Below are 24,586 nucleotides of genomic sequence, written 5' to 3' on the forward strand. Positions count from 1 at the left end.
ATAAGCAAACAGAAAAAATTATTATTAAGGAAAACATATTCCAGTGAAAATAAGATGTCTGATTAAAGTACAGTAACAAAATTTTAATCAATCATCACACAAGATGGAGAAAGTTATGACAATTTTTGCCATTATTCCTTTCCCACAGTTTGTTCAATTCAAAGCAGCACAGAGCTAATTCACTGTCCAAACCATTTCCTTTCTAAACCAGAAACAGCCAAAATACAGCAAAGCTCACCTTGCCTCAAGAAGCAGCCGGCATGCAAGCACACCCTTCTTAACTGCCTAGAGTACATCACACTGTTATCTAAGAAAGCATAAACCAATCATTCATCCCCACTTTCTATTCGCTTTCTAAACTATAAAACTCATAAGCAAGTGAATTACATGAAGTTAAAAGCAGAATCCAGAATCAAGATGATATGGGAGCATTTGGTAGCACGTTACCTACACAGGTGGCAGCAGAACACAGCTCCCAGAAGCTGAGTACTCCAGGATTTGTTGGGGCAGTCCCTTTTGCATCTTTGTGAACATACTTAGGGACAGGTGCAACAAAATCTCTAGTTACATGTTGCCACCATATTTTTTCCTCCAGTTCCCTCTCTGTCTCAAATCACTCTGTATCACTCCCAGCATTTTCAGTCCACTCTTACCACTATTCTTCCTCCTTAACAAGCAGTCTCAGCCTTCCCCCAGTCACCAGCACTCCCAGCCAACCAGCTCCCCAGACTCCTGGCACATCTCAGAACATAACCTGGCTGCAAGTTTTCGAGGGAGCTGACACTGAACATAGCACAGGAAAATGTAACCACCTACACACAGCACTGAGGCCGGGTGGCTGCAATACATAAATCCTTGACTCTAAAAGTTATAGGGATTTTTGCTGCAAGACTGAAATAACAAGTTAGTTCCATATAATAACCAAGGGAACTATTAAAGCAGAAGATAAGCTGAAGAGTAGCTGGTGTTCTAGTGTTAAATACAGACAATGTACTCTATATGCAAGAAAGGGAGAAAGGAAGAAAAAAGAAACTCTGAAGCACAGTAGATGACAGAGAACTTATGGAAAATACATTATCCTGTGACACTTTCCTAGAAATTAATACAAAATAGGAGGGCACAGACAGAAAAGATTACCAAATCTAACACTGGAAGAACAGTGTTCAAAAGAAACTGCTTCATATTAAGAGATGCAATTCTGTGATATACAGAACTAATAAAAAATAAAGTGAAATGACTGATGAAGGAATTTCTTAGTCAGAAGAGACTTGTGACTGCCAATCACTAAAGTAAAGACAAAAATTCTAAGTAATTGTATAAGCACACAGGTCATATCGATTGGTGTTAAACAATGAAAGCAACAAGGGGAAGGGGCGTACACAATGATATATCAAATAAATAACTACTTCACAGATGTAACAAACGCATGAACACAGAAAGCATCCAAAATCAGTAAGGAAAGATGCATGAACAGCTGTAAAGATCATGCACCATTGCTACGCTGAACAGGCAGGAAGCTGGAAAGCATGTGTGTTTAAGGGAGAATAAAAATCCCCACAGCAAAGGAAAAGCACAACGGATGAACATGAAGAAGAGCAGCTGAAAACTCAAATGAGAGCATAAAAAGAAAATGAGAGCAGAAAGCAGAAAGATGGAACTTAAATCTTGCAGGGAAGCACATATTTCATTACTGTACAAGTGTAAGTTAAGACAAACAAAAGGAAGAGGGGAAAAAATATTTTGCAGAAATCATTTTGCAGAAACAAATCATTAATTTTCCTCCTTTCGTTTCAAATTCTTTTTTCTCCTCTGACCGGGTTATCTGCAGCCTTAGAGGTAGCATTCATAGACTAAGTTACTGCAATAATCCTCTGCTTGCCGCCAACAAAAAAAAAGCATGCCCAGCATGCTCATGATGCCAGCAGAGCCTCGAAAAATAAAAAGCTGAGTCGCTCGCTTGATCGAAGAGCTGCCTAACAGAAGACGTAACAGAGCAGTGGAGGGACTGAACTTTTCAGTAACTGCAAGAAAAGATAAATAAAAAAATACAGTAACCTCAACCAAAGTTGTTTAAGAAGAGAACACTTCTACCTGTTCATCAGAAAAGCACTGCCCACTAAAATGAGAAGGAAAAAGAAAAACAACCTATACCAAAAGTGCTCCAGCAGCACTATTAAGATCAAGGCATCAGGAGTGCTTGAGAAGAGTTAGGGAAACAACCATGAACAGCAATAAACTGATCAAAATCAGTGTCACCACCAAGTAACAGATTATCTGGAGTATTTATAAGGCAACCTGGAGACCACAGAAATAAGAGTTCTATAGTTTTAAAATGGTTTTCGCACGATCCATCTCTGACAAGCATGTTATGAGACCAAATAATAGTTAATACTAAGCCTGTTTAAAAGAAGACAGATATCAGCCTCTGTAATTTCATTACCAAATACACTGCTCAAAGTACTTCACGTTCCTTCGCAAATATATTGTAGGAGCACAGATGCTGGGTCCAGTGATCAAATGACAGTATTAACACCCCAGCTCTTTGAACCATACAAAGATTCTAAAGATTCAGACTGTTTAATGATTTATATTTCTAGAAGTTTAATAGAATTACCAGCTCTTTTACCTACAGAACAGAATGCGATATACCCTGGAAGGTATATAATAAAGAAAGCACTTATGAAACATTCATGAGAGGTATGGAGGGGGAAGATGACAGTTGCAACTGACTGTAAAGCACCAAGTAGTATACAGGAAGAAAAGACCAGAAATAGTATCTTTTTATATTGGTTAAAAACAAGCAACTAAAACTTTGGACAGAGAAAGACATCTAAGGCTTCAGAATGGTCTCTTAATCGGGAGCTGTTTGTGTGCACGTGTCCCATACCATCGACACTTTGAAAATGCACAAAATAAGACATACAGGGCCCAACGTTTCAGAAGGATCACTGCTTTTTTTTTTAAAGGTGTTAGTGTTCTACGTGGGAAGAGAATAGCATGAGCACCCAGCAAGATACCTCTCTGCTAAGGCATGACTAGAAATATAGGAGGATAACACAACTAAGGAGACAAAGGGCTCGAGAACAAAGAAAAAAAAGATGTCTCACTCCTCTCTCTACTCTATGGGTCCTCTACTTTCATAACACAACCATTTAAAACAGAACAAGTAAATCACTGAATTCAGGCTGCTTTATTTTGGCCATAGAATAACAAGTGCCATATACATATACACACACACGTTCTAAAAAGTCATCAGGTTGTAACTACGAGCTATTTCAGCAGTATTCCAAGAGAGCTGTCCCAGAAAGCAGGAGGACTAATTAAACTACAATTCTAGGACAACAAGAAGTATCAGGATTTTCTCATTGCAAGCAGGTGTGACTTTCTGCATAACACCTAGTATCTTAAACAAGAAAAATACATCCTAGCGAAGAACTTGACTTTTATAGATGCAGTTGATGGGAGAAAACTCATACTTAGCATGAGCAGTCTTACATGTCATTAAGCACGTCAGCAAAACTCCACACAATTAAATATAGAAAAATCTAGAAACAACAAGAGGCACCCAAGATCACCAACCCTAGCATAAAAATCACAAAAATCTGAACTGGGACCTCAAAGAGCAAGGGATTGTTTTTTTTCATATGGGGGGAAAACAAAAGTTTGAGTTTAGCGGCCTATGCTCATTACATAAGGACTTGACAAAATAAATTGATGATGTGTTACAGAGGCAGGTGTTTAAAAAAGACTGAGAGCTAATAAAGGAAAAATAAAGCAGGACTAAAGAACAGAACTCCATCAATTACTGTCATGAGTTACGGAAAACTGGTCAGCTGCTCCAGGAAACATGAATATATGTGGTTTATTTTGCAGAAGAACAAGCACACTGAAGTACTTAAAAACAATGGCTGGGATCAATTATACCGATTATATTAGAAGAGAAGCTACTAAGAGAAATCACTGCAGTCATCAGAAATAGAGGTGGCACGTGAAAGCCTGAAGACATTTACTCTGTTTTAGACCATTCACACAACTAGTAGCAAGACAGTTTACTGTATTATATACTTACAATCCTTTTTCTACCAATTAAACCCATGCAAACTTACACTTCTGTCCCATCACTTTCAGGAGGAACTTAAGAGTTGTCATCCATGTGACCTTACACACCCACTGACACAAAAATTAAAAACCCCATATTTTTTGAAGACAGTTCCCAATTTAAAAATACGTTTTCCCTTCCCATAAAACTCATATTTCAGTGAAAATTAAACTGACCAAGTTTAAAGAAAGAACTAGAAGACCATAATTAACACACTACACGCTTATTAAGAGGTCTTTTATTTGGCAGCAGTGGGCAGATGGGCAAGATTAAAAGCTATATATTTGACAGAATTGCGTCTCTACTTTCCTTTTCAATCATATGCAATCTCCCCCCTCATGGCCCAGTATGCCAACATATACAGAAAAATACAACAGTAATGAAGGGAAAATTACAAGACTTCAGGTAAATTTTGTTACTGACTATTTCAAGAGTGAAAGTCCTTTTCAGTGAGGGAAAGAAGCATAAAGCACATCTGAAATACAGTTAGAAATTCAGATGCAAGAAAATGCTTTGTGTCAACTGCTGCACAAATGGTTTTGTATATAGGAACACCTACTATATATTATTTTAAAAGTAAATAAAATTACTCTGAAAACGATTCCTCCTTACAAGTCTTTTGTTGCTGTTGCAGTACACTGGCCAAACAAGAAAATCTGGTGGCTTGGACAGCAACCCCATTTAAATGCCACAGTGGCCTGGCCTGCCACCTGAGCATCATCACTGCTACTTTCTGATGGCCTGTTTTAAGGATTTACACAACACACAAATCAGAGCAAATCCCAGATCTTCCAAAGAACATATTGTAGACTATGTTAACTTCAAGTTTTATTTTCAATCCTTTGATATCACCAGACCCCAAGCTTTGCACTGTTGGTGGTAACACTGATTACTCCTCAGACAGTCTCACTTCTCTCCCTAAACCTTTGCTAGTACTTGTCCTACTTCCTTTATTGGTGACATGCAGCACTAGCATCCTTAAACTACAGTATAGGCCTGTCCCTTCACCTCCCACGGCCTGCTAAAAACACTCCACGTAACAACTAAGAATCAATTCTTGGTCAAAGTTTTCAAGTAGCAGACACTGCTACATGATGTATAACTGGAGGAAAAAAAAACAAACAAAAAAACAGTAGAAGTATTCTGTAGACTGTATTCTTCTCAAGACCCATCATGCCACAGGAAGCTGTTTTAAAGAATTTTAAAGGTTTTAAAGATGAATGTAAAAATTGATTTATTACCTTCTACCACCAATTTATACTGAATAGTCCCCAGATTTTTCATTAAGTTAATCGGACTCAAGAGTAAAATACTTGAAACTCTAAGACAGCAAGTGTAAGTGTAAACTGTGTAACTACATTCTGCATACCACATAACTACATTTTACATAGTATACAACTACCTCCAAGAAAAGACTGTAACAATTTAAATGCACCCATACAATTAAAACAAAATTATTTTGTGCACCAAAATGTCAGTGTCCCATTTAAAGCAAAAGTTCATGGTTTCACACTGTTACAGACACACAAAAAAAGAAGTCAGATGATAAATGCTGGAGAAAAATAAAACATGTAGCAATTAACTGGACTGGACAGCTGATATATTTCAGAAAACACCGTGGGAACGGTTGTTCAGCCTTGAGTAGAGGAGGCTGAGGGGAGACCTTATTGCTATCCACAACTACCTGAAAGGAGGTTGTAGGGAGGTGGGTGCTGGCCTCTTCTCCCAAGTGACAAGGGGCAGGACAAGAGGGAATGGCCTCAAGCTCCGTCAGGGGAGGTTCAGACTGGACATCAGGTAAAAATTTTCCAGAGAAAGGGTCATCGGGCACTGAAACAGCTTCCCAGGGAGGTGGTGGATTCATCACCCCTGGAGACCTTTAAAAGATGGGTAGACGAGGTGCTCAGGGACATGGTTTAGTGGCAGATAAGAACGGTTTGACTCGATGATCTAAGAGATCTTTTCCAGCCTAGCGATTCTATGTTTCTTGCCTCTTCCCACTCCCTGATTTGCACTTGCAACTATGCAACCCCCACCCCCACAAGCATCTCTCAACACAAGGGTACTTTCTAATGTGGAAAATAGAACAACTCCTTCAAGCCGTTTCCTCCCCAAGACCCGACCTACTTAGGGCTCTTCTGGGCGCCGAGATTCCCCAGATTTCACATCCAGCCCTTCCTCCCGTAACTCAGCTGGGCCCTAAGGGTCTGCCTCCACCTAGACGCTGAACCGGGACAGACATATAGACACACACGGGCGGCCAGACGTGCCCCCCGCCGCCGGGGAGGCCTCCCCTCGCCGTCCCGCCGCCCGCCCGCTGCCCCCAGGCCCCGCGGCCGGTACCTCCTGGGCGCCGCCTGCTCCATGCCCGCCGTCCGCGGGGCCGGGTGGGGGGGGGGGGTCCCGGCCGAGCCCCTGGGTGGGTGGCAGCGTCCCGGGAGCCGCTGGGCGCCTCACACGCTCCGGCCCCTCGGAACGGGTCTCGCGCCCTCCCTCGGCCGCCGCACCCGGCCCCGCCGCTTCGCCTCCCGGGGGCTGCAGATTGGGCGGCGCGGGAGCCGCTCAGGGCCGAGGCGGGAAGGGGAAGAACATGGAGGCGGCCGCGGGGCACGCCGGGAGTTGTAGTCCCGCCGCGGTTTGGAGGGGGCGCCGGGAGTTGTAGTGCTGCCGCGGGGCGAACGGACCCGGGGTGGAGCTGCTGACGCCTCCTCCCTGAGGCTTTGGGTTCCTTGCTGGAGGGCTGATTCGGGGCGCGGCAGTCACTCGTAGGCTGGTTTGGGTTAGAAGGGACCTTAAAGATCGCCCAGTTCCGCCCCCCTGCCACGGGCAGGGACATCCTCTACAACTACCTGAAAGGAGGTTGTAGAGAGGAGGGTGCTGGCCTCTTCTCCCAAGTGACAGGGGACAGGACAAGAGGGAATGGCCTCAAGCTCTGCCAGGGGAGGTTCAGGCTGGACATCAGGAAAAAAATTTTCACGGAAAAGGTCTTTGGGCACTGGAACAGGCTGCCCAGGGAGGTGGTTGAGTCACCTTTCCTGGAGGTGTTTGAAAGACAGGTGGACAAGGTGCTAAGGGGCATGGTTTAGTGTTTGATAGGAATGGTTGGACTCGATGATCTGATGGGTCTTTTCCAACCTGCTGATTCTATGATTCTGTGATAGTACCAGACCAGGCTCACCGAACACCTCCAGAGATGGGTCCAGTCGTGGTGTTGTGCTCCCCAGCAAATCCACACAAGCTGCAGCGTGGAACGCAGTGTCTGTACCAATACCTAATCAAATCATAGAAACTAACAAACAGCAGAGGCCTTGTTTTGTGATATTTAAGGAATAAAAATAATGAAGGCTGCAGAAGACCGGCGTCTGGCCAGCATTTTGGGAACAAAAAAAGGTGGGGGAGTCAAGATAACCCTTATTTTGAACCTTATATGGGAACTTCAAAGGGTGCCAGATGAAAACAAAATCAAGTAGGGGGTGGCTTTGCAGACCTCAGACTCAGTAAAGGCATGTGCAAGGGGGAGGACATCTATTATAATTAGTATTGGGAAATGTGATTAACATGCATGATTTTTACAAGAAATCTAATGTACAAGTAGAAAATGAGTGTCTAAAAAGCTGCTACTTGCAGTCACCAGCATATAGAATCATAGAGTGGTTTGGGTTGGAAGGGACCTTAAAAATCATCTAGTTCCAACCCCCCTGCCATGGGCAGGAACACCTTTCACTAGATCAGGCTGCCCAAGGCCCCATCCAACCTGGCCTTGAACACCTCCAGGGATGGGGCAGCCACAGCTTCCCTGGGCAACCTGTGCTGGTGCCTCACCACTCTCATAGTGAAGAAATTCTTCCTTATGTCTAGTCTAAATCTGCCCCTCTCCAGTTTATACCCATTGCCCCTAGTCCTATCACTATGTGCCTTTATGAACAGTCCCTCCCCAGCTTCCTTGTAGCCCCTTCAGATACTAGAAGGTCACTATAAGGCCTCCTCGGAGGCCTAAAGAACCCCAACTCTCTCAGCCTGTCCTCATATGGGAGGTGCTCCAGCCCTCAGATCACCTTTACAGCCCTCCTCTGGAGCCATTCCAACAGCTGCATATCCTTCTTATGCTGAGGATTCCAGAACTGGACACAATACTCCAGATGAGGTCTCACAAGAGAGGAACAGAGGAGCAGAATCACCTCCCTCGACCTGCTGGCCGCACTTCTTCTGATGTAGCCTAGGATAAGGTTGGCCTTTTGGGCTGTTAGCTCTCATTGCCGGCTCATGTCGAGCTTCTTATCAACCAGCACCCCCAAGTCCTTCTCTGCAGGGCTGCTCTCAATCACATCGTCCCCCATCCTGTATTGAAATCGAGGATTGCCCTGACCCAAGTGTAGGACCTTGCATATACGGTACGAGGACTGATCTCTCCCATACATCCAATACCAAATATAGAGAATGCCTGCTTCTCAAGACCCCGAGCGGGTGTTAAGAAGTTTCTTTTCCTGATTTCTGTGACACTGGCAGGGCTGCAGAGCTGCTTCCTGCAGTTGGCTTGGCTGTCACAGTGCAGCTTTCAAGTGAAAAACGCTGGCGCTTGGCACTTGGCTTTGTGATGCCAAAACATACAAGTAACCCTGAAAAACCAGAGGAAGCTGTCACACGATTATTCCTGAAAGTAGGTTTTTTTGGCTAACTAATCAAAGTTCAAGGTGGTAAAACAGTTGGACAGGATCCATAAAAATACTGAGATGCCCAAGTTCCATTTTAAGCCAATTTTAGATGTATAACAGCACTCCTCTGAAAAAAAAAAAAAATCTTCACTCCATACCAAATTCCATCTCTTTGATGTGTGTTAGCACAAGAATTTTGAATGACTGAAGTCCTACTGTTGTGCAAGTCCTCTACTTTGCTTTAGTCTATCTGATCCAGTTGACTCACTGTGGTTGGGCTAAACGCACAATGGCAATCTTGAATGAACCCATAAAACAAATCACACACCACCACATGACCTTTTGGGTTTCTTTTTTTTTTCTGAGTCATGGAAAAAAGGCAATAGAACATCTTCCTTTGATTAACAGACTAACACAGAGCTCTTCAAGAACCACCCCACAAGCCAGAGTGGCTCACCAGTGCTGCCAGATGTGTCCATACCATAGACAACTGTTTGTAGGAGACACCAAAAAAAACCACCCAGGAGAAGGAGCCAGCATATCCCTCAGATGCAACATGGCATGAGTACATTAGAAAGTAGTGGGGAGGAGCCCTGTGAGACTTCCCATTTCCCGGTTCTAGGACAAGTGAGGTCAGGCAGGTAGAAGAGACCATGTGGTTAGTCTCCAACATTGTTTTACAGGGTATTTGGCTGTACTAAATGACCAATTATTATTTACATTTCATGTAATGAAAGGTAGACTGATGTCCCTATTCAGCTGTGAAACTCTTGGAATGCACAGACTGCCTCCAGATCCTTTAAAACAAATTTTTAAGGCAATATTTTATTCAGGCTATTTCAGAGGAGACTTTTTTTTTCCCCAGATCCTCTTCTCAAGCCAATGCTAACATAAGCCATACATTTCAGCAAGGAAAAGCAAGAAAAAATACAGGTATTTTTTATATAGTGACAGCAAGACAAGGAAAGGGAGCTGAGAAGCGCTCCCTCTCCCAATTCACACTTCTGTATCCTTCTCTGGAAAGAATTAGGCTAAACAACCTAATCTGCCACTCTGCCCTCCCTTTTTATTAACAATTGACTAAAACAAGCCTGAAGAAAGTTGGTCCAAGAACAGCAGATTTAGATGTGAGCTTTCTTCTTTCAGAACAATTTAATACCACAGTCCCTGCTCCTGGAAATTACCCTTAACACCCAATAATCAAGGAAGAAGGGGACAGGAGTGCCCTCCATCTCTGCCACTGAAGAAAGAAGAGTGTGAAAAAAACCAAGATGCCTGAAACAGAAAAAGTTAGGTTACCTGGCTTTAACGTAGTGAGGCAGATAATGCCAAAAAGCGTGGGCTAATTCCATGCCTTTCTCAAAGAAGTTTCAGTTGTGCCTGATTCCACTGCCAGAATGCTTTTGACGTACATTTATGCTGAAATGAAATATCAATAAGAAGATAACATATATACCATAGTATTTTTCAAGTTCACTTTATTAATCTCTTGTAATTTCAGATAGCGTTTTTAGTCAATGACATTGGAATAAACAACATCATCTCGCCTTTCCCCTGCAACATGAATTTGGGAACTATGCTGTGAAATATAACACTGATATTCATTACAATACTGTACCTAGCCGCTAGCAAAGAAGGAACTTTGAAAGGGAAAACAGACTCCCTCTGTTCTACTACCTCATTCAGGCTTCCCAGTCAAGGGAACTCTAGATGTTCTGGAGGCAAGGATATATTATGAGATTGCTGGTGTCTAGACAACATGGAGATGAGGCGGTTGTAGACAATCTACATGAATAGTCACCTGATTTCTTCCAACAGGGGAACTATATAACACTGCTAAGAAGGCAGGTGAGTAAGAAAAAGATTTAATGTAGCCCAATCTTAAAAATACAGTAGAAAACTAACTGGATTACTTTTTTTTCTGCTGAAGTATTTCATCCACTTTACCAATTTATCATCATGCATTAGAACTCTCCCTTCTCTGCAGAACTGGCATCAACATCAAATACAATTCCTTAGACCAAAGGGCGGATGAAGACCATACTTAGTTTTTGAGTACTATAATTAGTTTATATTATAACGTAGTTTTGTAAACAGATAAAATAATTTACATTATAATTACTTATACTGCAATGAATCAAGAATCATGATGGCACGGACAAGCATTAGGAGCTGTATAGCCACAAACTAAGACAGTCCCGAAGTCCCTAAATATATGAACCATAAAGTTCCAAGATGTCAATCCTGCCTCAGTAGCACATAATTCATAATAAACCTTAGAAGGATAAAAATTTCTTGAGAAGCTCATATCTGAGTTTCTAGCAGGTATTACTAATGGTAAGATTTAAATTCCAAATATATACTTCAAAGTCATTCATAAAGATCATGCAAATAAATTATGTACGTTATAGCGGAGACCTTATCTAGTTCCTTCGGTAGCAAATAAAAGCAGCATTTACTTCAGAAGGTATTCGGTCAGGCTCATTTAAACAACATGCATTGTAACTAATACATGGCACTACTAGAAAACAGTAGAATTAATACTACATGTTTTCCAAGAGGTATGCGTCACGAATGCCTTACGCTCTGCAAACAAGGCACCCCTAGTCCTTCAGCCTGTCAGTGGTGCTTTTCACAGCCTAGCTCCTTTCCCTGTGTGCCTTCTACCCTTTCACCGCAGTAGCCCCCCACTTCTTCTGCAGCATCCTCGGTGCTCTCTCTCCCAGTGTCCCTTGTATCATTCCACCCTGCCACGATCCCACGGAGTTACAAGGATCCTGTGTCTGCATAACCACCTGGTGCTTAGCTCACAGGAGAAGGCTGCAGCTCGGTTTGCAGCATGGTCCCAAACCCAGCAGTTAAGGACAGTTTCCCTTACTTTCCCCTTGCTGTGAGGTGGCAAGCCCACAAACAGGGCATTGCCTCCTCTACCCATCACCTTTGAGTTTGGTAAAAAATGGCAACTTACTATCATTACGGACCTCCAGCTTTTCATTTAAACATGATTAATATTGGCCAGCTAATCAATAAATAATTGTGACAGGGAGAAAGGCAAGGAGCAGCAGTCAAGCACAAAGAGAATGAATGCAGGAGCCTGATTTCCTTAGAAACCGATTCATAAATTCGGTAGACAAATAGTCAACAACAACATGTTTGCATGTCTCTCCCTGTGACTGCCTGATAGCGATCTGGTATGCTGAAAGTTAAGGAAAAGGCCTTGAATGAAATACCAGCTTGTTTATACAGCAGATAAGAAAAACTGACTTCTGCTTGTATTTTTTCCTACCTATCATGTCTAATGTGAAGTAACCTTGAAGGCTTATCTAAGAATTTGTTATATACTTTCCTAACCCTGTCAGTCATAAAAAAAAAAGTTATAAATAAGATATAAAAGAAAAGCATATTCTCAATTTGGACTAAAATTTTTATTTTTATTTTTTTAAAGCAAGCTATTAATCAAGCTTAGGAATTTAAAAAAAAAAATGCATTTTATTTCTTTTCCCAAGTTATTCACAACTTAATTGTTAATCAATATCCACATAAAAGGAAATCGACTTTTTGCTAGTCCAGCAAAAGAAAGATGCAGAAAATAAATAGTCAGGAAATAAAGGTAAGGATTCTGCCACCCATATCCACTCTATTAAAACCAACATGATTCACAAAATTCTTACTTGACATTAAAAAGAGCAGTAAAAATCTGTAATAGTAAAATATTACCTGCACTGCTGCAATTCCTCTCACTACCTAACATAAATCATTTTGATATCCAAAATATTATTACTAGACCTAAAGACATTTGCTAATTAGGATAGGATTTTTCTGTTGGCTAACCATCTAGCTCACAGTCTTAGTAACAGGCTATATATAGACTTACCATTTGCTATTTTTCCTATTATAGCACACTGTGGTAAAAATAAACCATGGATACAGAGTTGCTATTTACAGTTAACCACAGAGGATATTCCAGTCTGTACTACAGCTGCATTGATTATGCTCATGGGATCTACAGATTCCATCAACTTTAGAAAATTATATTTCACTTTGGTTCGTAAAGCAATTACTGTTGTGGTACTACACAGGACTACTCCAGATTCTCTTCTACACAAAGATATTCCCCCCTCTTTCTGGGGACAACCATCTGTTCTCTTGTCTGTGAAGAGGTGTGCTTACACCCTGGAGAACAAATAAATAACATTCAACTAGCAAAGCTTGATGCCTGCCTTAGGAACGGAGACTAGTATCAATAACTAAAGAATGATTGAGTCATCATTACTAGATGAAGCAAGTACTACACAAAACAAACTTCAGCTGCTTGAATACAGCCAGCTTTATGCCCAAGGCTTCCAGCACTGTGAAGGCTGCATCTTCCCTCAGCTCCTGAGATGAGGGTTTGAGGAAGACACAACAGAAATGTTTAGGGAAGAACAGGATATTTTTTAATTTTGGGGACAACAGTTTCAAGAGGCTAACAAGACCCATTCTTATAGCTCTAAAGAAGGGAAGCTTCCTTGCTCTTGTGGGCCTTTCAGAGAAGTGCTTGAAGAGAAATATAAAAAGGTTGGGAGCACAAGTATAGAACAACAAATGACAAATAAGGAGAACCCAACACAACTGGAAAGTGCACCGTGACTACTGAGCGTTACAGAAGCAATGCCATGAAATGCTTACAGTAATAGAGATTTTTTATATAAAATCCTTCCTAGTTATTTCTGAAGAGCATCTCCTGCTTGCTTCATAGATACAAAGCAAGTGCTTCATATGCGGAGGCATCACTCATTCTGAAATATTTAAAATCCAGAAACCACAAAATTTTGGTCTCCTATTTTTTTCTGAACTTTCTCAGTCAAAACATGCCAGAAGATCATAATTCAAGTCCAAATAAGCTACTCAAATGGCATGTTCAGTCACACTTAAAAAAAGTTAAATATCTAAATACAGCTCTAGTTTTAAAACTTCACAAAAAACATTTAATTGGCATAACAGCCATTTCATGATTGACTGTGAAGTAATGGGCCTAATTACAAGATAAGATCCCATGGAAAGTAGAAATATATTCAAGACAAGAAAAAGATTAAGATTTGCATTTACATTCCCACTCTGCTCTTAAAAGCAGCAGGAAGCCTTCCCCACGGCAACCGGTGTACTAAAGAAATAGTAAAACAGCAAATAATAAGGTTTCATCGAGCTGGCTTTGTACAATGCACTGTTTCGAGCCTACCTTAATCAGGTTCGCTTTGGTTCAATAGGGGAGAGTTTTATGACACCCTCACCACTGCCCAGGATGAGTGCTTAAACTACTGTCAATACCAAGCAAAGGAACTTTCTGCTGAAAACAAAACTTTGAAGTGACTGTGAGTACATAGGTCAGGCTATAAAAACACAGCAAAACATAAACCAAGTTACTATCTAGGGAGCTAATGAACCCCATTAAATTTGAGACCTAAACTATTTCCACTATTCCTTCACTAAAAATAAATTTTCTTAGTTGCAAGTAGAAAACCAGCAGAAGATTAATGAATTTCTTTAACAGCAAAAAGAAGAGTTAATCAACAGCCATCAACACTGCCCATTTTTACCCTGACTGGGTTTAGCAAAAAGAAAATATACTGTTGGTATACTTTTCTCTGCAGAACAGAAGAAAACAGCAGTTCCTTATGCGAGGAGCTTTCTTAATGGAAACAGTTAATTTACCACATGAGGAATATCACATGCATAACACTTCCACCTCAAATGAATCACTCCTTCCAGCTGAGAAAACTGAGATCTTTTATCTTCCTCAGGGTGGAGTCCATCTCCTCCCATAGATCCCTATAGAGCAAAACTGTTAATCGTTTTAAGATTTAAAGACGTTACTTATTTTGTGTTGATATGTCACGTTTCAATGCCTTCTAAACAAGAGAGAGCTTAATGTTTTTGTGTAACCTTGAACTGGCCGGTACACAACTTTTATGGCTTCATCCTTGAGCTCTTCTGTAGTTCCATGATCTAATTTGTTACACTGGTGGTATTAAACTGCTCTTACTGGATTAAAATTATGCAGTTTAAATTCCTCAAGCTAATTTTAAAATGTATGTCCCAATTTGAATATCAAGTAAAACAATGAAAAACTGAAACAGAAAACAGAAAAAAAAAAAAAGCGAAACTACATATTTTGATGTATACTGCATTTTCCTTCAGTAAGATCAGTAGATAATAAATCCCGGCTCTAAGCAGTTCAAACTAGGCAGAATGTCTCTAGGACCTGATCCAAAAGCTGTTAACATCAACAGAGTCTTTCTTTCAAATATACTACTTTGGGGATCAGTTCTCAAAGGAGAGTCCTGTCTAATTTGCTCATGGGAGTGTGAATATAAAAGCAGATTTTTTTCCTTGACTAGTGTTTCCATCCGTGGCCCAATTCATCTCCCAGGAGGATGGAGGAAAGGTCAAAATTGGAGACAGATCACATTAGACGCTACCATTTATTTGACATAACCTCTTAATAATATGTCATAGGTTCATTTGGTTGGAAACAATGCAGTCAGAGAAGATAAACACTGTAGAAGTGGTCCCATTGTCGTGGAATAGATACTAAGTATCTGAAACTTTAGACAGTGGGAAAATTTGCTGTTCGGAGTCACAGGGACATTTATGCAATGCTGTGTAATATTCATGTATAATGCATTACAATTTTAATGTATAATATGCTTTGCATATTGTACAGTATGCAATAGTATCATGATTTTAAGTGAGAAAATGTGTAGGAAAAGTCACACAACTGCGTTAGAACACCCACAAATACATACAGCTATACATAAAGTAATAGTAACAACACATTAGAAACACAAATGCTCGATTCTGTGCTGTATTATTGGTGTTTAACTGGCATTTGACCTTTCAAAACCCTCTTTCAAAAACAAGTACCTCATTTTGATGGGTGTGAGATACTGGACAGCTCTCAATTAAATGCCTCAAAAGCAAACTTTAAAACTGTGTTCTGAAGTGCATTGCATTAGGATCCACAAGACCAGTTTTTGGCACCTGTTCTTGAAATGAGAAGGGAGGAAGGCATGCTGAACCAAGATTATGCATTATTTTCCAGGAATTCAGCAATTTGTTGGAGAGATTACATTTACTGCAGCTTTGAAATAACAGTGTTACTGCACATTCTGAATGGCTGAGTGTCTCTGCAGGTCTGGATAACAGCTAGCACAGGGGCCTCAGGGGATTTTATTGTAGTTAACCCATCCTTCTGTTCTGTTCCTACTTTTGCACGCAAAAGAAAGTGTTCGTGCTTAATGCAATATTTATAGCTCTAAGTAATAGTCAGTTCCTTTCTGGTTTTACTGTACCAGCATGTACAAGAAATGCATAAAACTATATATATTATTGCTACTACATTGCAAGATGTTGTATATATTGTAAAGCTGGCTCTCTAATAGAAGGCAGCTAAAGACCTCTGCACTTAAATCTGCCAAAGCTGATACAGCAATCACAAACATGTGTTGTTACACTTCTTGTGGCTCATCTCCACATGGTGCAGCTGTTGTGTTGGCTAAAGAAAATGCAGGCCCAAGGGAAACAAATTTAATTCAGCTGGGGTGACTTCCACTAAAAAAAAAAACAAAAAGTGTTTTAAGGAGAACAGGTGTCTTATAGTGAGGGGGATTGTTGGAGAGGTTTTCCTCAAACTTGCTTTGCTTCTAGGAAGTCTGTTCTAAGTGGTGTGCCTGTGGTAATACTCTCTTGCAGTCTAAATTTTAAATAACACCCTTCAGAAATGCAATGGATTCCAGAAATTCTATTTTTGTTTGTTTGTCTTGGTTTGTTTGACAGGCAGGCTAGCACAGGACCTTATCATGCAAGTTAGAAGCTGGAGGTAACCTTATTGCTGTTATTTGGATTCCTCAGCCTTAAGACAGTTTGTTTAATCAACAAATGCCTGTGCCAAAGCAGACCTGCAACTGGTGTAAGTCACTAGTGGTCACCCCTAGAGCTGTGCTGCTTTGTACTTATATATCTATTGTTTCAGGCTTAATTTTTTACCAAGGTCACTTAAAACCTGCTTCTTCCTAAATGTGTTCTTACTTACTCAAAATAAATAAGCTAAGCTGTACTACGTAGTCCAATGAAACATTAAGTGTATGACTTATTTTTTTTTCTTTGGTAGAAAGGTGTTTCTCTTGTGGACTATGATACTTTCTCTAGTTTTTGTCATGCATTCCTGCCTCTCTGCTTTCTGTGTCCCTGGGTATATCAGAGTGGAAAGTGTTTGACTGATGCTCAGCAGTTGACTCAGCAGCCTTCACACCGCGGTCAGTAGCCGATGCCACAGCAGTGAGGCAGCAGGATCTGTAGAAGCTGGGAAATACTGTTTTCCCAGCAGGCTCTCAGGAGGTCTCTTTCTCTCTCTTGGCACTGGTTGAACCAACCTTTCAGAGAGACATAGCAGCAGCCAGCAGATCTTGCTCAACTACTAGGCTCAACTACTTCTCTCTGGGGAAATAGGAGTCCAAATGAAGGATGATTTTTCCACACAGACTCCTTTCCTGCAGAGCTGGTACTTCTACAGGATGTATAGGAGCTGCTCTCAGCTCTTCCTTCTCAGGTCTTAAGTTAAAGTTATGGTGACAAACTTCTGGTTTTCTTTTGATAAGGATAAGCTTGTTAGCTTTTACATCAATCTTTATTACTACATATTGTGTCCTCAGTGTCTAATGCAGGTCTTAGGAAGCTTTTTAGGCTTCTTCTCAAGTTTCTAATTGGGAGACATAGCATTCCTACTGAATTCCCTTGTTTGAATAAAATCCAGAACTCACTGAGGTCGATAGCAAATTAATGAAATTTTTTGACCTCTCTGTATGTCTGCATGTAAAGACCTGCAACAAATCTTGCATTTTTGCAATGTTCCCTTACCAAGGAAAATATAATTATTCTGCCCTTGCCACTTTTCTGAGCAGGACTTGTGACAAAGCCCCTGAGTCTCACTGATAGGAACTGCCACAGCAATGCCTGATGTCAAAAGCCAGGAGTAGGTGGACCTGGACTATACCCTAAGGTGTGAGGAAGAACAGGATCCCGATTAACAAAACAAGGAGAAACAACTGAGGAATGAAATCTCCGGTCACAGTGAAGTCTTTGTGGGGATACTCACTCTTTACTCTGAGTATATACTAGTATGTTTTCCAAACACTGAAAAAAATAACATTATTAGTAGAGTGAGATTAATTCAGCACAGTGTCTGAGCATCACCAGGGAAGCTGGTTTAAGTGGTATCTGAATTTAGGAGTAACCTCTTGCATTTCATGGCATTGGAGTATGAGCTTATCAGGGAAGTTTTATGTTTGAGGTTCAGGGAGAAGGTGATGGCCGTCTCCTCTGAATGCTTTCAGATGACTGATTTTCAGAACACTGCTGGCATTCTTCCAGCTAGAGGCCTGGCCATTAGATAAGCTTAACGTTATGGTGGCCATTTGTAAAACAGATGAGAGCAGAAATAGCAAAAGGAAATGAGAAACCTAAGAGACCTGCTGGAACTCCCTGCAAATAAAGACCCAACCTTGGAAGGAAAAGGCTTAGATCCTTCCACTGAAAGAAAAACTGGTGAGCATAAGTTTTCAGCTGCTAAAACTGCTATCCCAAGGGCAATAAAAACACCGGCCAAAGAAAGACCCACCACAAGTGCCAGCCTTAAGAAATCTAGGAAACGTTACACTTGCTTCCTTTGTAAGAGTCTGCACAAAAGTTTTTGGTTATTACCAGATAGGATCCATTTGCTTCTGCTTTGATGTTGCTTTTTTAATGATGAAGCCCACAGCCATCCTGGCTAAGAATCTTGTTTATTAATCCCTCCTTCGCCAGCATTTAAATCCTGTCACATGGCACTGGAGCATTATGCTACCAGTAGAGCTGATAGATATCGTTTGGTAGATTCTGTGGTGGCCACTCACATAGTCCTCCCAGCTGCCTCTTGCCCTTCTCTGTCAGAAATTACTGTTTCTGGAAGTGACTTGGCAGAAGGGTCCATACCCATAGTTTAGCAATTCTAGTTCAGTCAGATGCTGTAACTCGAACCTGCAAGCAGATATGGCTGAGGGCCATTTGGTTTTGCTCTTCTTCTAGTAGCTGAGGTCTCCTTTGCGCTGGCATTTGGAAATGTTGTGAGCAGCAATCCCTGGTTACTGTGTTTTCACTATCAGGGTTTCACATGGAGATGGAACTGATGTGGTGGAAACAGGAATGGGGCTCTCTCCACTGATAATTTCCTGGCAGAGGAAAAATATTAAGTCATCTTTTTTTAATCAAATAGTCTCACCTGAGTAAATATTATAGCAATTCCAGTTTTTAATTTTATTATCATGGTCTATTGCTCAAGCTGTGTTTTCTGACTGTACAGCATTAATAGTGCTACAAGCACATGAAGATATTTCAAACTGGCATTGTATTCGGTTCCTTTTACATTTCCACACATAATCTGCATAACATTATTAAATCTTTCCTGTACATTATTTAGCCTCTGGGATCAAATGAAATCATACATAACTGGAACTCTTTGGGCTTTGACAGATGTCCTCTGGCAGATTTTTTTGCAGCAGTTTAAGTTGTTACTGCTCTCAGCTATTTTCTTGGCCTTCTCCTGGAATGGGACATGTTTCAGCTGCTCTGGTGGAAAATAACCTCTTAGCTTTTAAAGACGATAAAAGCAGGTTTGAGTTACTGCACCAGACTTGGAACCTAAGTGGCTCCAGCAAGGTATGGTCCTTTTCACCAGCTCCCCTACAGGAAGAGTAATCCTTTGCAGGCAGCGGTCAGAGGGGGTGGGGGGGTAATGTGGAGCACTCATTTGCAAGTTCAGAGAGGAATATTTAGAGTGTCTTACCCCTGGTCCATTTTTCATGGGAGAGCCCAGGGAAGCTGAGTGTTATCTTTAAGCAGTGAAGGTCATGATAAAAACACTTCACTTTTGCAGCTCTTTTTTGTAAGCTTGTAGATTCTTCTGAAATCGATCTGCTTTGTGGGCTGTCTCCTACTGTGGGTCATGAAGTCATCCTAAGTAATATGGTGCCTAGACAGCTCGAAGTTCATTTCCTTTCATCTGTACACCTGCAGAACGCTTTTTATGCGAGAGATTTTTCTGCCTTGTGTATTTTGTAAATAACCTCTTCATTAAAGAGAACCCTGGGCTTATGATTTCTGCCTAAGTTACCACACTTTCTACAGCTTTGGACTGAGTAAAAATAGTCTTCCCAACATCCCTCATTTGTTTTTTAAAACCTCCGTGTCAACCATTTAATGTGGCAAAAAACCCCATCATGTTTTAATGAGTTCAAGCAGTTTTAAACAACTGAGCATTTAAATCTGTGAATAAACTTAAGAATGTGTTACTACCTTCAAGAAGCATACTTTAGTTTTAAGAAACCACAGCTGCAACAATAAGATGGAAATTTGACACACACTAGGTTGAAGGTGGTAAGGATTAAAGGTATGGAATCAGAAAAAAAAAAAACCCTTTGCGCTGTTGAACGGAATATGGGGCATAAATCAATGACTAACTTTGGCTAAGCTTTGCCTTATGGAAGTATGCAGCATTGCAGCTTTGCAGTTATCAGTATTTGTCATCTTGAGTATCAGTACAAATGCCAGATGCAAAAGAGGGGCCCAGAGAGAACACGGGGGATGAGGAAAAGAAAATTAATAATTTCAGTGACAATGTACACTATTTTGATGTGAAACAGAACTTCTGTAATATTTCAAGGGACTTACCCTTATATATGTGTATATGTATGGACAAAAGCTGTTGGAAATAAGCCTTTGACTTCAAAATGTGCCTGATTAAAAAGAATACTGATAAGAATTAAGATGAGAACAGCTGGAACTTTGAGTGCAGTTATGTTTTCTTCTGGATGTTTATTTCTAGATCACTTTTGCAGCTGCTTTTATCTACTCCTTAGAAGTTTTTGTAGATTTGAGGAACCATTAGCTGTAAAAGTAAACATCAGCTCTCGTCTGGTTTTATACATCTTCTTGAAACCATTGAGGAGGGAAAAGATAATATTAGACTAATGCTAAACTAGATCAGACTTAAGTGATGCTTTGAACAGCCTTTTAGCATTTCAAGTTCCACCTGTAACTCTAACAGAAGTTGAATATTTCGAATATTCTTCTTTACCAAGCACACAGGACTTACCAAGCTCTAGGAATGAAAATACTCTTTCTGAAAAACTTAAATTCCTGTCTCCCTGTGGTTCAAAAGACAGAATGTTTTCAAGTGTGTCTTCACTATCTAGGTACAGAGATGGTCTGTAAAACCAGTTCTGCTGCCTTTAGTTATCTGTCATCTATAAATATTATACTTTGAATCAAGCAGATCTGCAGTTTTGACTCCACTTCATTCTATTTTGTTATTGTATTTGTTTCTTTAATAACTGCGGCTTTGTATTTGCTCAAGAGCTGTCTGCTTGGAGGCCTGAGAAAGGTCAGGGTTAACCCTGCTTAACCCTAGTTAATGACCTTTATCGGTGGTCTCCTTTTTAGATCTCAGGAGTGTCAGCAATGCTGCTGTGGCCACCGACTGACTCTCATACCAGCTCCCACCGAAATAAACACGCTGTATTATATTCACTTGACACTCCTTCCCAATAGAAATTCTTACCGTGCCACGCTGGTCAAAGCCCTTTGGCCAAAGACACGAAGACTCCTCTATTTTCGGGTTTCACAAGTTGTTTAAGCACAAAATACATGTTGTTCAGAAATCCTTCCAGGTGGCTTCATGAGTCTTCTTGTGTGGCTTTTCCTGGATTCAGAAAATACTTTTTCACTTACTATAAAATGAGCTTTGATTTCTCTGTCCTGAGCGTTCTGTTAACGATGGAGGCTTCCTTACAACTCTCCATAGGCACTGTCCTAGGCTCCTTGAAAGTGCCTAGTCTTGCACCATCACTGGTCCTTGCTTCCATCAGAGCTGGGAAGGCTGTCATTCCAAACCATGCCTTGTCCCAGCATCTCTGCTTCTCTTCACACACGCCCAGCCTCCCGAAACAGCAGAGTGCTGCGCCTACGCAGGTGGGCTCCATCCACCAGTTCAGAGACAGGCAGACTCACAACAGGAGTGAAATTCAGCAGTTACTGGTTGCATTTGAACAGCCAGTAGTTGTCAGGACAAATTAAGTGGAAAAGAGGAATACATATTATACTCGAAAGTTTGTATGTGGCTGACAGTATCTCTTTTCCCTTTCCACTGATTTGAAAAGCTGAAAAAGAGGCCTTGGGGCAACTCTGTTGCTGCCGCAGTGTAATGGCTTCGGCTTTTAGCTCTTCTCAGATGCTAAAACAAGTTCTGGTGTTGAAATGAATGGGGCTTTTATTTTTCTTGGAAACTGTTCCCAAACAGACGTTTGAAAGAACAGCATAACCAACTAACCATTTTCACCAGCCTGCCATGGGTAAGCAGGTCAAATTAACGAAGCAGTCAATGCAACAAGGCATATCTGTAATAATCATTAATACTTTTTATGAGATGGACTATGCCATCTGGTATGGATGAAACAGGAAAAAAATCAGTTTGCTAGTTTTGATCCCACCATTTGCCAGGCTGTGTAGGTCCCACAAATACTACTGAGAAGCCTGTGAAAGGGAACTAAGGAGAGCAAGTGGGATGCCAGTCCGCTGAGCAGGAACCTTCATCACCAGGCAGAACAAAAACCAAGAGATCATGAGCAAAGAAGGTGGAAATCTGCTGCTGGGTCTCAGCTCATGGTTGTCCGGATTTTACATGCTTTCTGTCCGCTGCTGGCTCGCAGTACCCAGAGACTGTCGTAACACACTGGGTGTGCATGCTGCCATCTGAAAAGGGGGAAAGGGGAGCAGGGGAAGGCAAGATATAAGAATATTTGATTCTTTACCAGATAGTCTTCTGACTGGTCCCTGCCCAGCTCAGGTACATTCTTGAACTGATCTGTTCCTGTCTGCAGCCACTGCCTTTACTGTGCAGCCTTTCTCTACTGTGGAATGATCTTGTCCTGATCTTTCTCCACAGTGGCTGCGGAGAGTTCACGGCTCTTCTTTCCCATGAAAAGCCCCAGAAAAAGGGCTCTTCTTTCCCATGCCCCAAGCTGGATTCAAACTGTTCCACTCTGAAAAGTTTCCAAGGTGTATCAGCATCACATCCATGAGTTTCATGTTGGAGCAAAGGTCGTTTCACCCAACAGGACCGTGCACAGAGTGGTGCTATGAGGTGGCAACAGGAGAAGATGAGCGGAACACTAGCATTTAAGGTAGAAACAAGGTGATCATAAGACAAGTGAGTGCCAACAACTTAACTCGTGGAAAAGGCAGGCATGATGCAAAATCTTGTCTAGAATGGTAACTGTTCTTGGGTTTCTTATAAGCTTTTATTCATTTGTTTATTTTTACAAGGCAATCTGAAAATAATGACCCTGATTGAGTTTTGTTTTAAACCAGTGGTAAAATACACACTCAGCAGGTGACTTTGGTGTATAAAGAAGCTGAAACACCTGCTTACACACTGCCCTAGCTAGTGATGAACTTAAGCATGTGCTTAAGTGCTTTTTTGGGTCATACTCAGTAGAGTTACAGGGTAGCATTCAGCCTTAGCAGCATCTCTAAGAGTTTTCAAATGCCTTACCATGGTAAATTTTCCCATTCCCTTGTATTTTAGGAATCTTTGATATCCTAACTGTGAAAGACCCTGGCTTTGTGCAATGTTTCACCTGTAAGGTTTATCTGGACGTCCTAGGGTTGTCTGCCTGGGAACAACTGGTACTTTTTCATAATATCCATTATTGTCCTCTTCTTTGAATTAGATGCCACAAACAACTGAAAAAACACGCAGAGATTAATACAGACATTGTGCACATCTGTAAGTGATGATTTGCATATGCTTGCACAGTGCTTGTAATGCTATGAAAGTCTCTGAAATGCTCTGTAGTATCCTGGTTTATAACATATCCCTCGCCACAGTTTACACATCAAGAATGCATGCTGAAAACAGGAAACACAGATGCGGAGGGTAGGTAAAAGGGGATTACAGTATACGTATATTCAGCAGAACAGTCCTAGTTTAAGAGTATCGTAAGCATCAGGCTTGCATAAACAAATCAGTGCTTAACCCACAGATGTATCTAATGACCATATGGATTCTGCATGTTTACAACTGGAAAAAAACGCTCTGAGCTTTTCTATTGTTTGCTGACTTTCACTCCGTAGTATTAACTTGATTTGTGGAAATCGATTCATTCACTGGGATATAAAAAGTTCTTAAAAGGAAATGGAGTTATTTAGCATATGCCACAGGACAAGATGTATGAGCCCCATTCGCTGCTGCCTTGGAGTTCTCATGTCCTAGGTGAGTTACGAGGCATGTGACCAAACGTACAACTGCGTTTCTTAAACCAATTTATTGCTTTTATACAATATTTCTCTTAGATTTCCCTCCTAACAGTTGGCTCAGAGACTGCAGACTTCACAATCCTTCCAGCCTGAGGCAGCTGCAGAACTTCATTGGTGCCTGAAATCCCCCTTTCCCCAGGAGTGAAGAAATCCTCCTTTCCCCAGGAGTGAAGCGTATGAAGCAGGCAGCCCTGAAGCCCCACTGACCTCCACCTCGTGGCCTGTTACGTGGCATATCTGCCCAGAGAGGTAAAATACCACCGCCAGAAAGTAAGCAAAGCCTGCCAGCCTGGGGACCCCCTGCAGCCCCCCGGCACAGCTCAGGGGCCGGCAGAGGTGAGGTACAAAGCCACGAGCATGGGGCCCATCTCGTGTGCGATGAGCCTGTGTGCTCCCGGCCGTGGCTGTGGGCAGCAGCCCTGCTCAGCGTCTCAGCGCTAGCGCTGTC

The 24,586-nt window shown here is 41.4% G+C and overlaps 1 protein-coding gene across 1 annotated transcript in view; it reads right to left on the bottom strand.

Moving 5' to 3' along the window:
* Positions 1-6,584, bottom strand: part of STK3 (serine/threonine kinase 3) — a 123,064-nt gene extending 116,480 nt beyond the window's left edge. Inside the window, exon 1 of the mRNA XM_069854419.1 lies at positions 6,443-6,584. Coding sequence (XP_069710520.1) covers positions 6,443-6,465 — 23 coding nt within the window. The 5' untranslated portion in view covers positions 6,466-6,584. The remainder of the gene's footprint in view (positions 1-6,442) is intronic.
* Between the last annotated feature and the right edge of the window lie 18,002 nt (positions 6,585-24,586).

This window comes from Phaenicophaeus curvirostris, chromosome 3 (assembly GCF_032191515.1).
Source record: "Phaenicophaeus curvirostris isolate KB17595 chromosome 3, BPBGC_Pcur_1.0, whole genome shotgun sequence".
NCBI classification, from domain to species: Eukaryota; Metazoa; Chordata; class Aves; order Cuculiformes; family Cuculidae; genus Phaenicophaeus; species Phaenicophaeus curvirostris.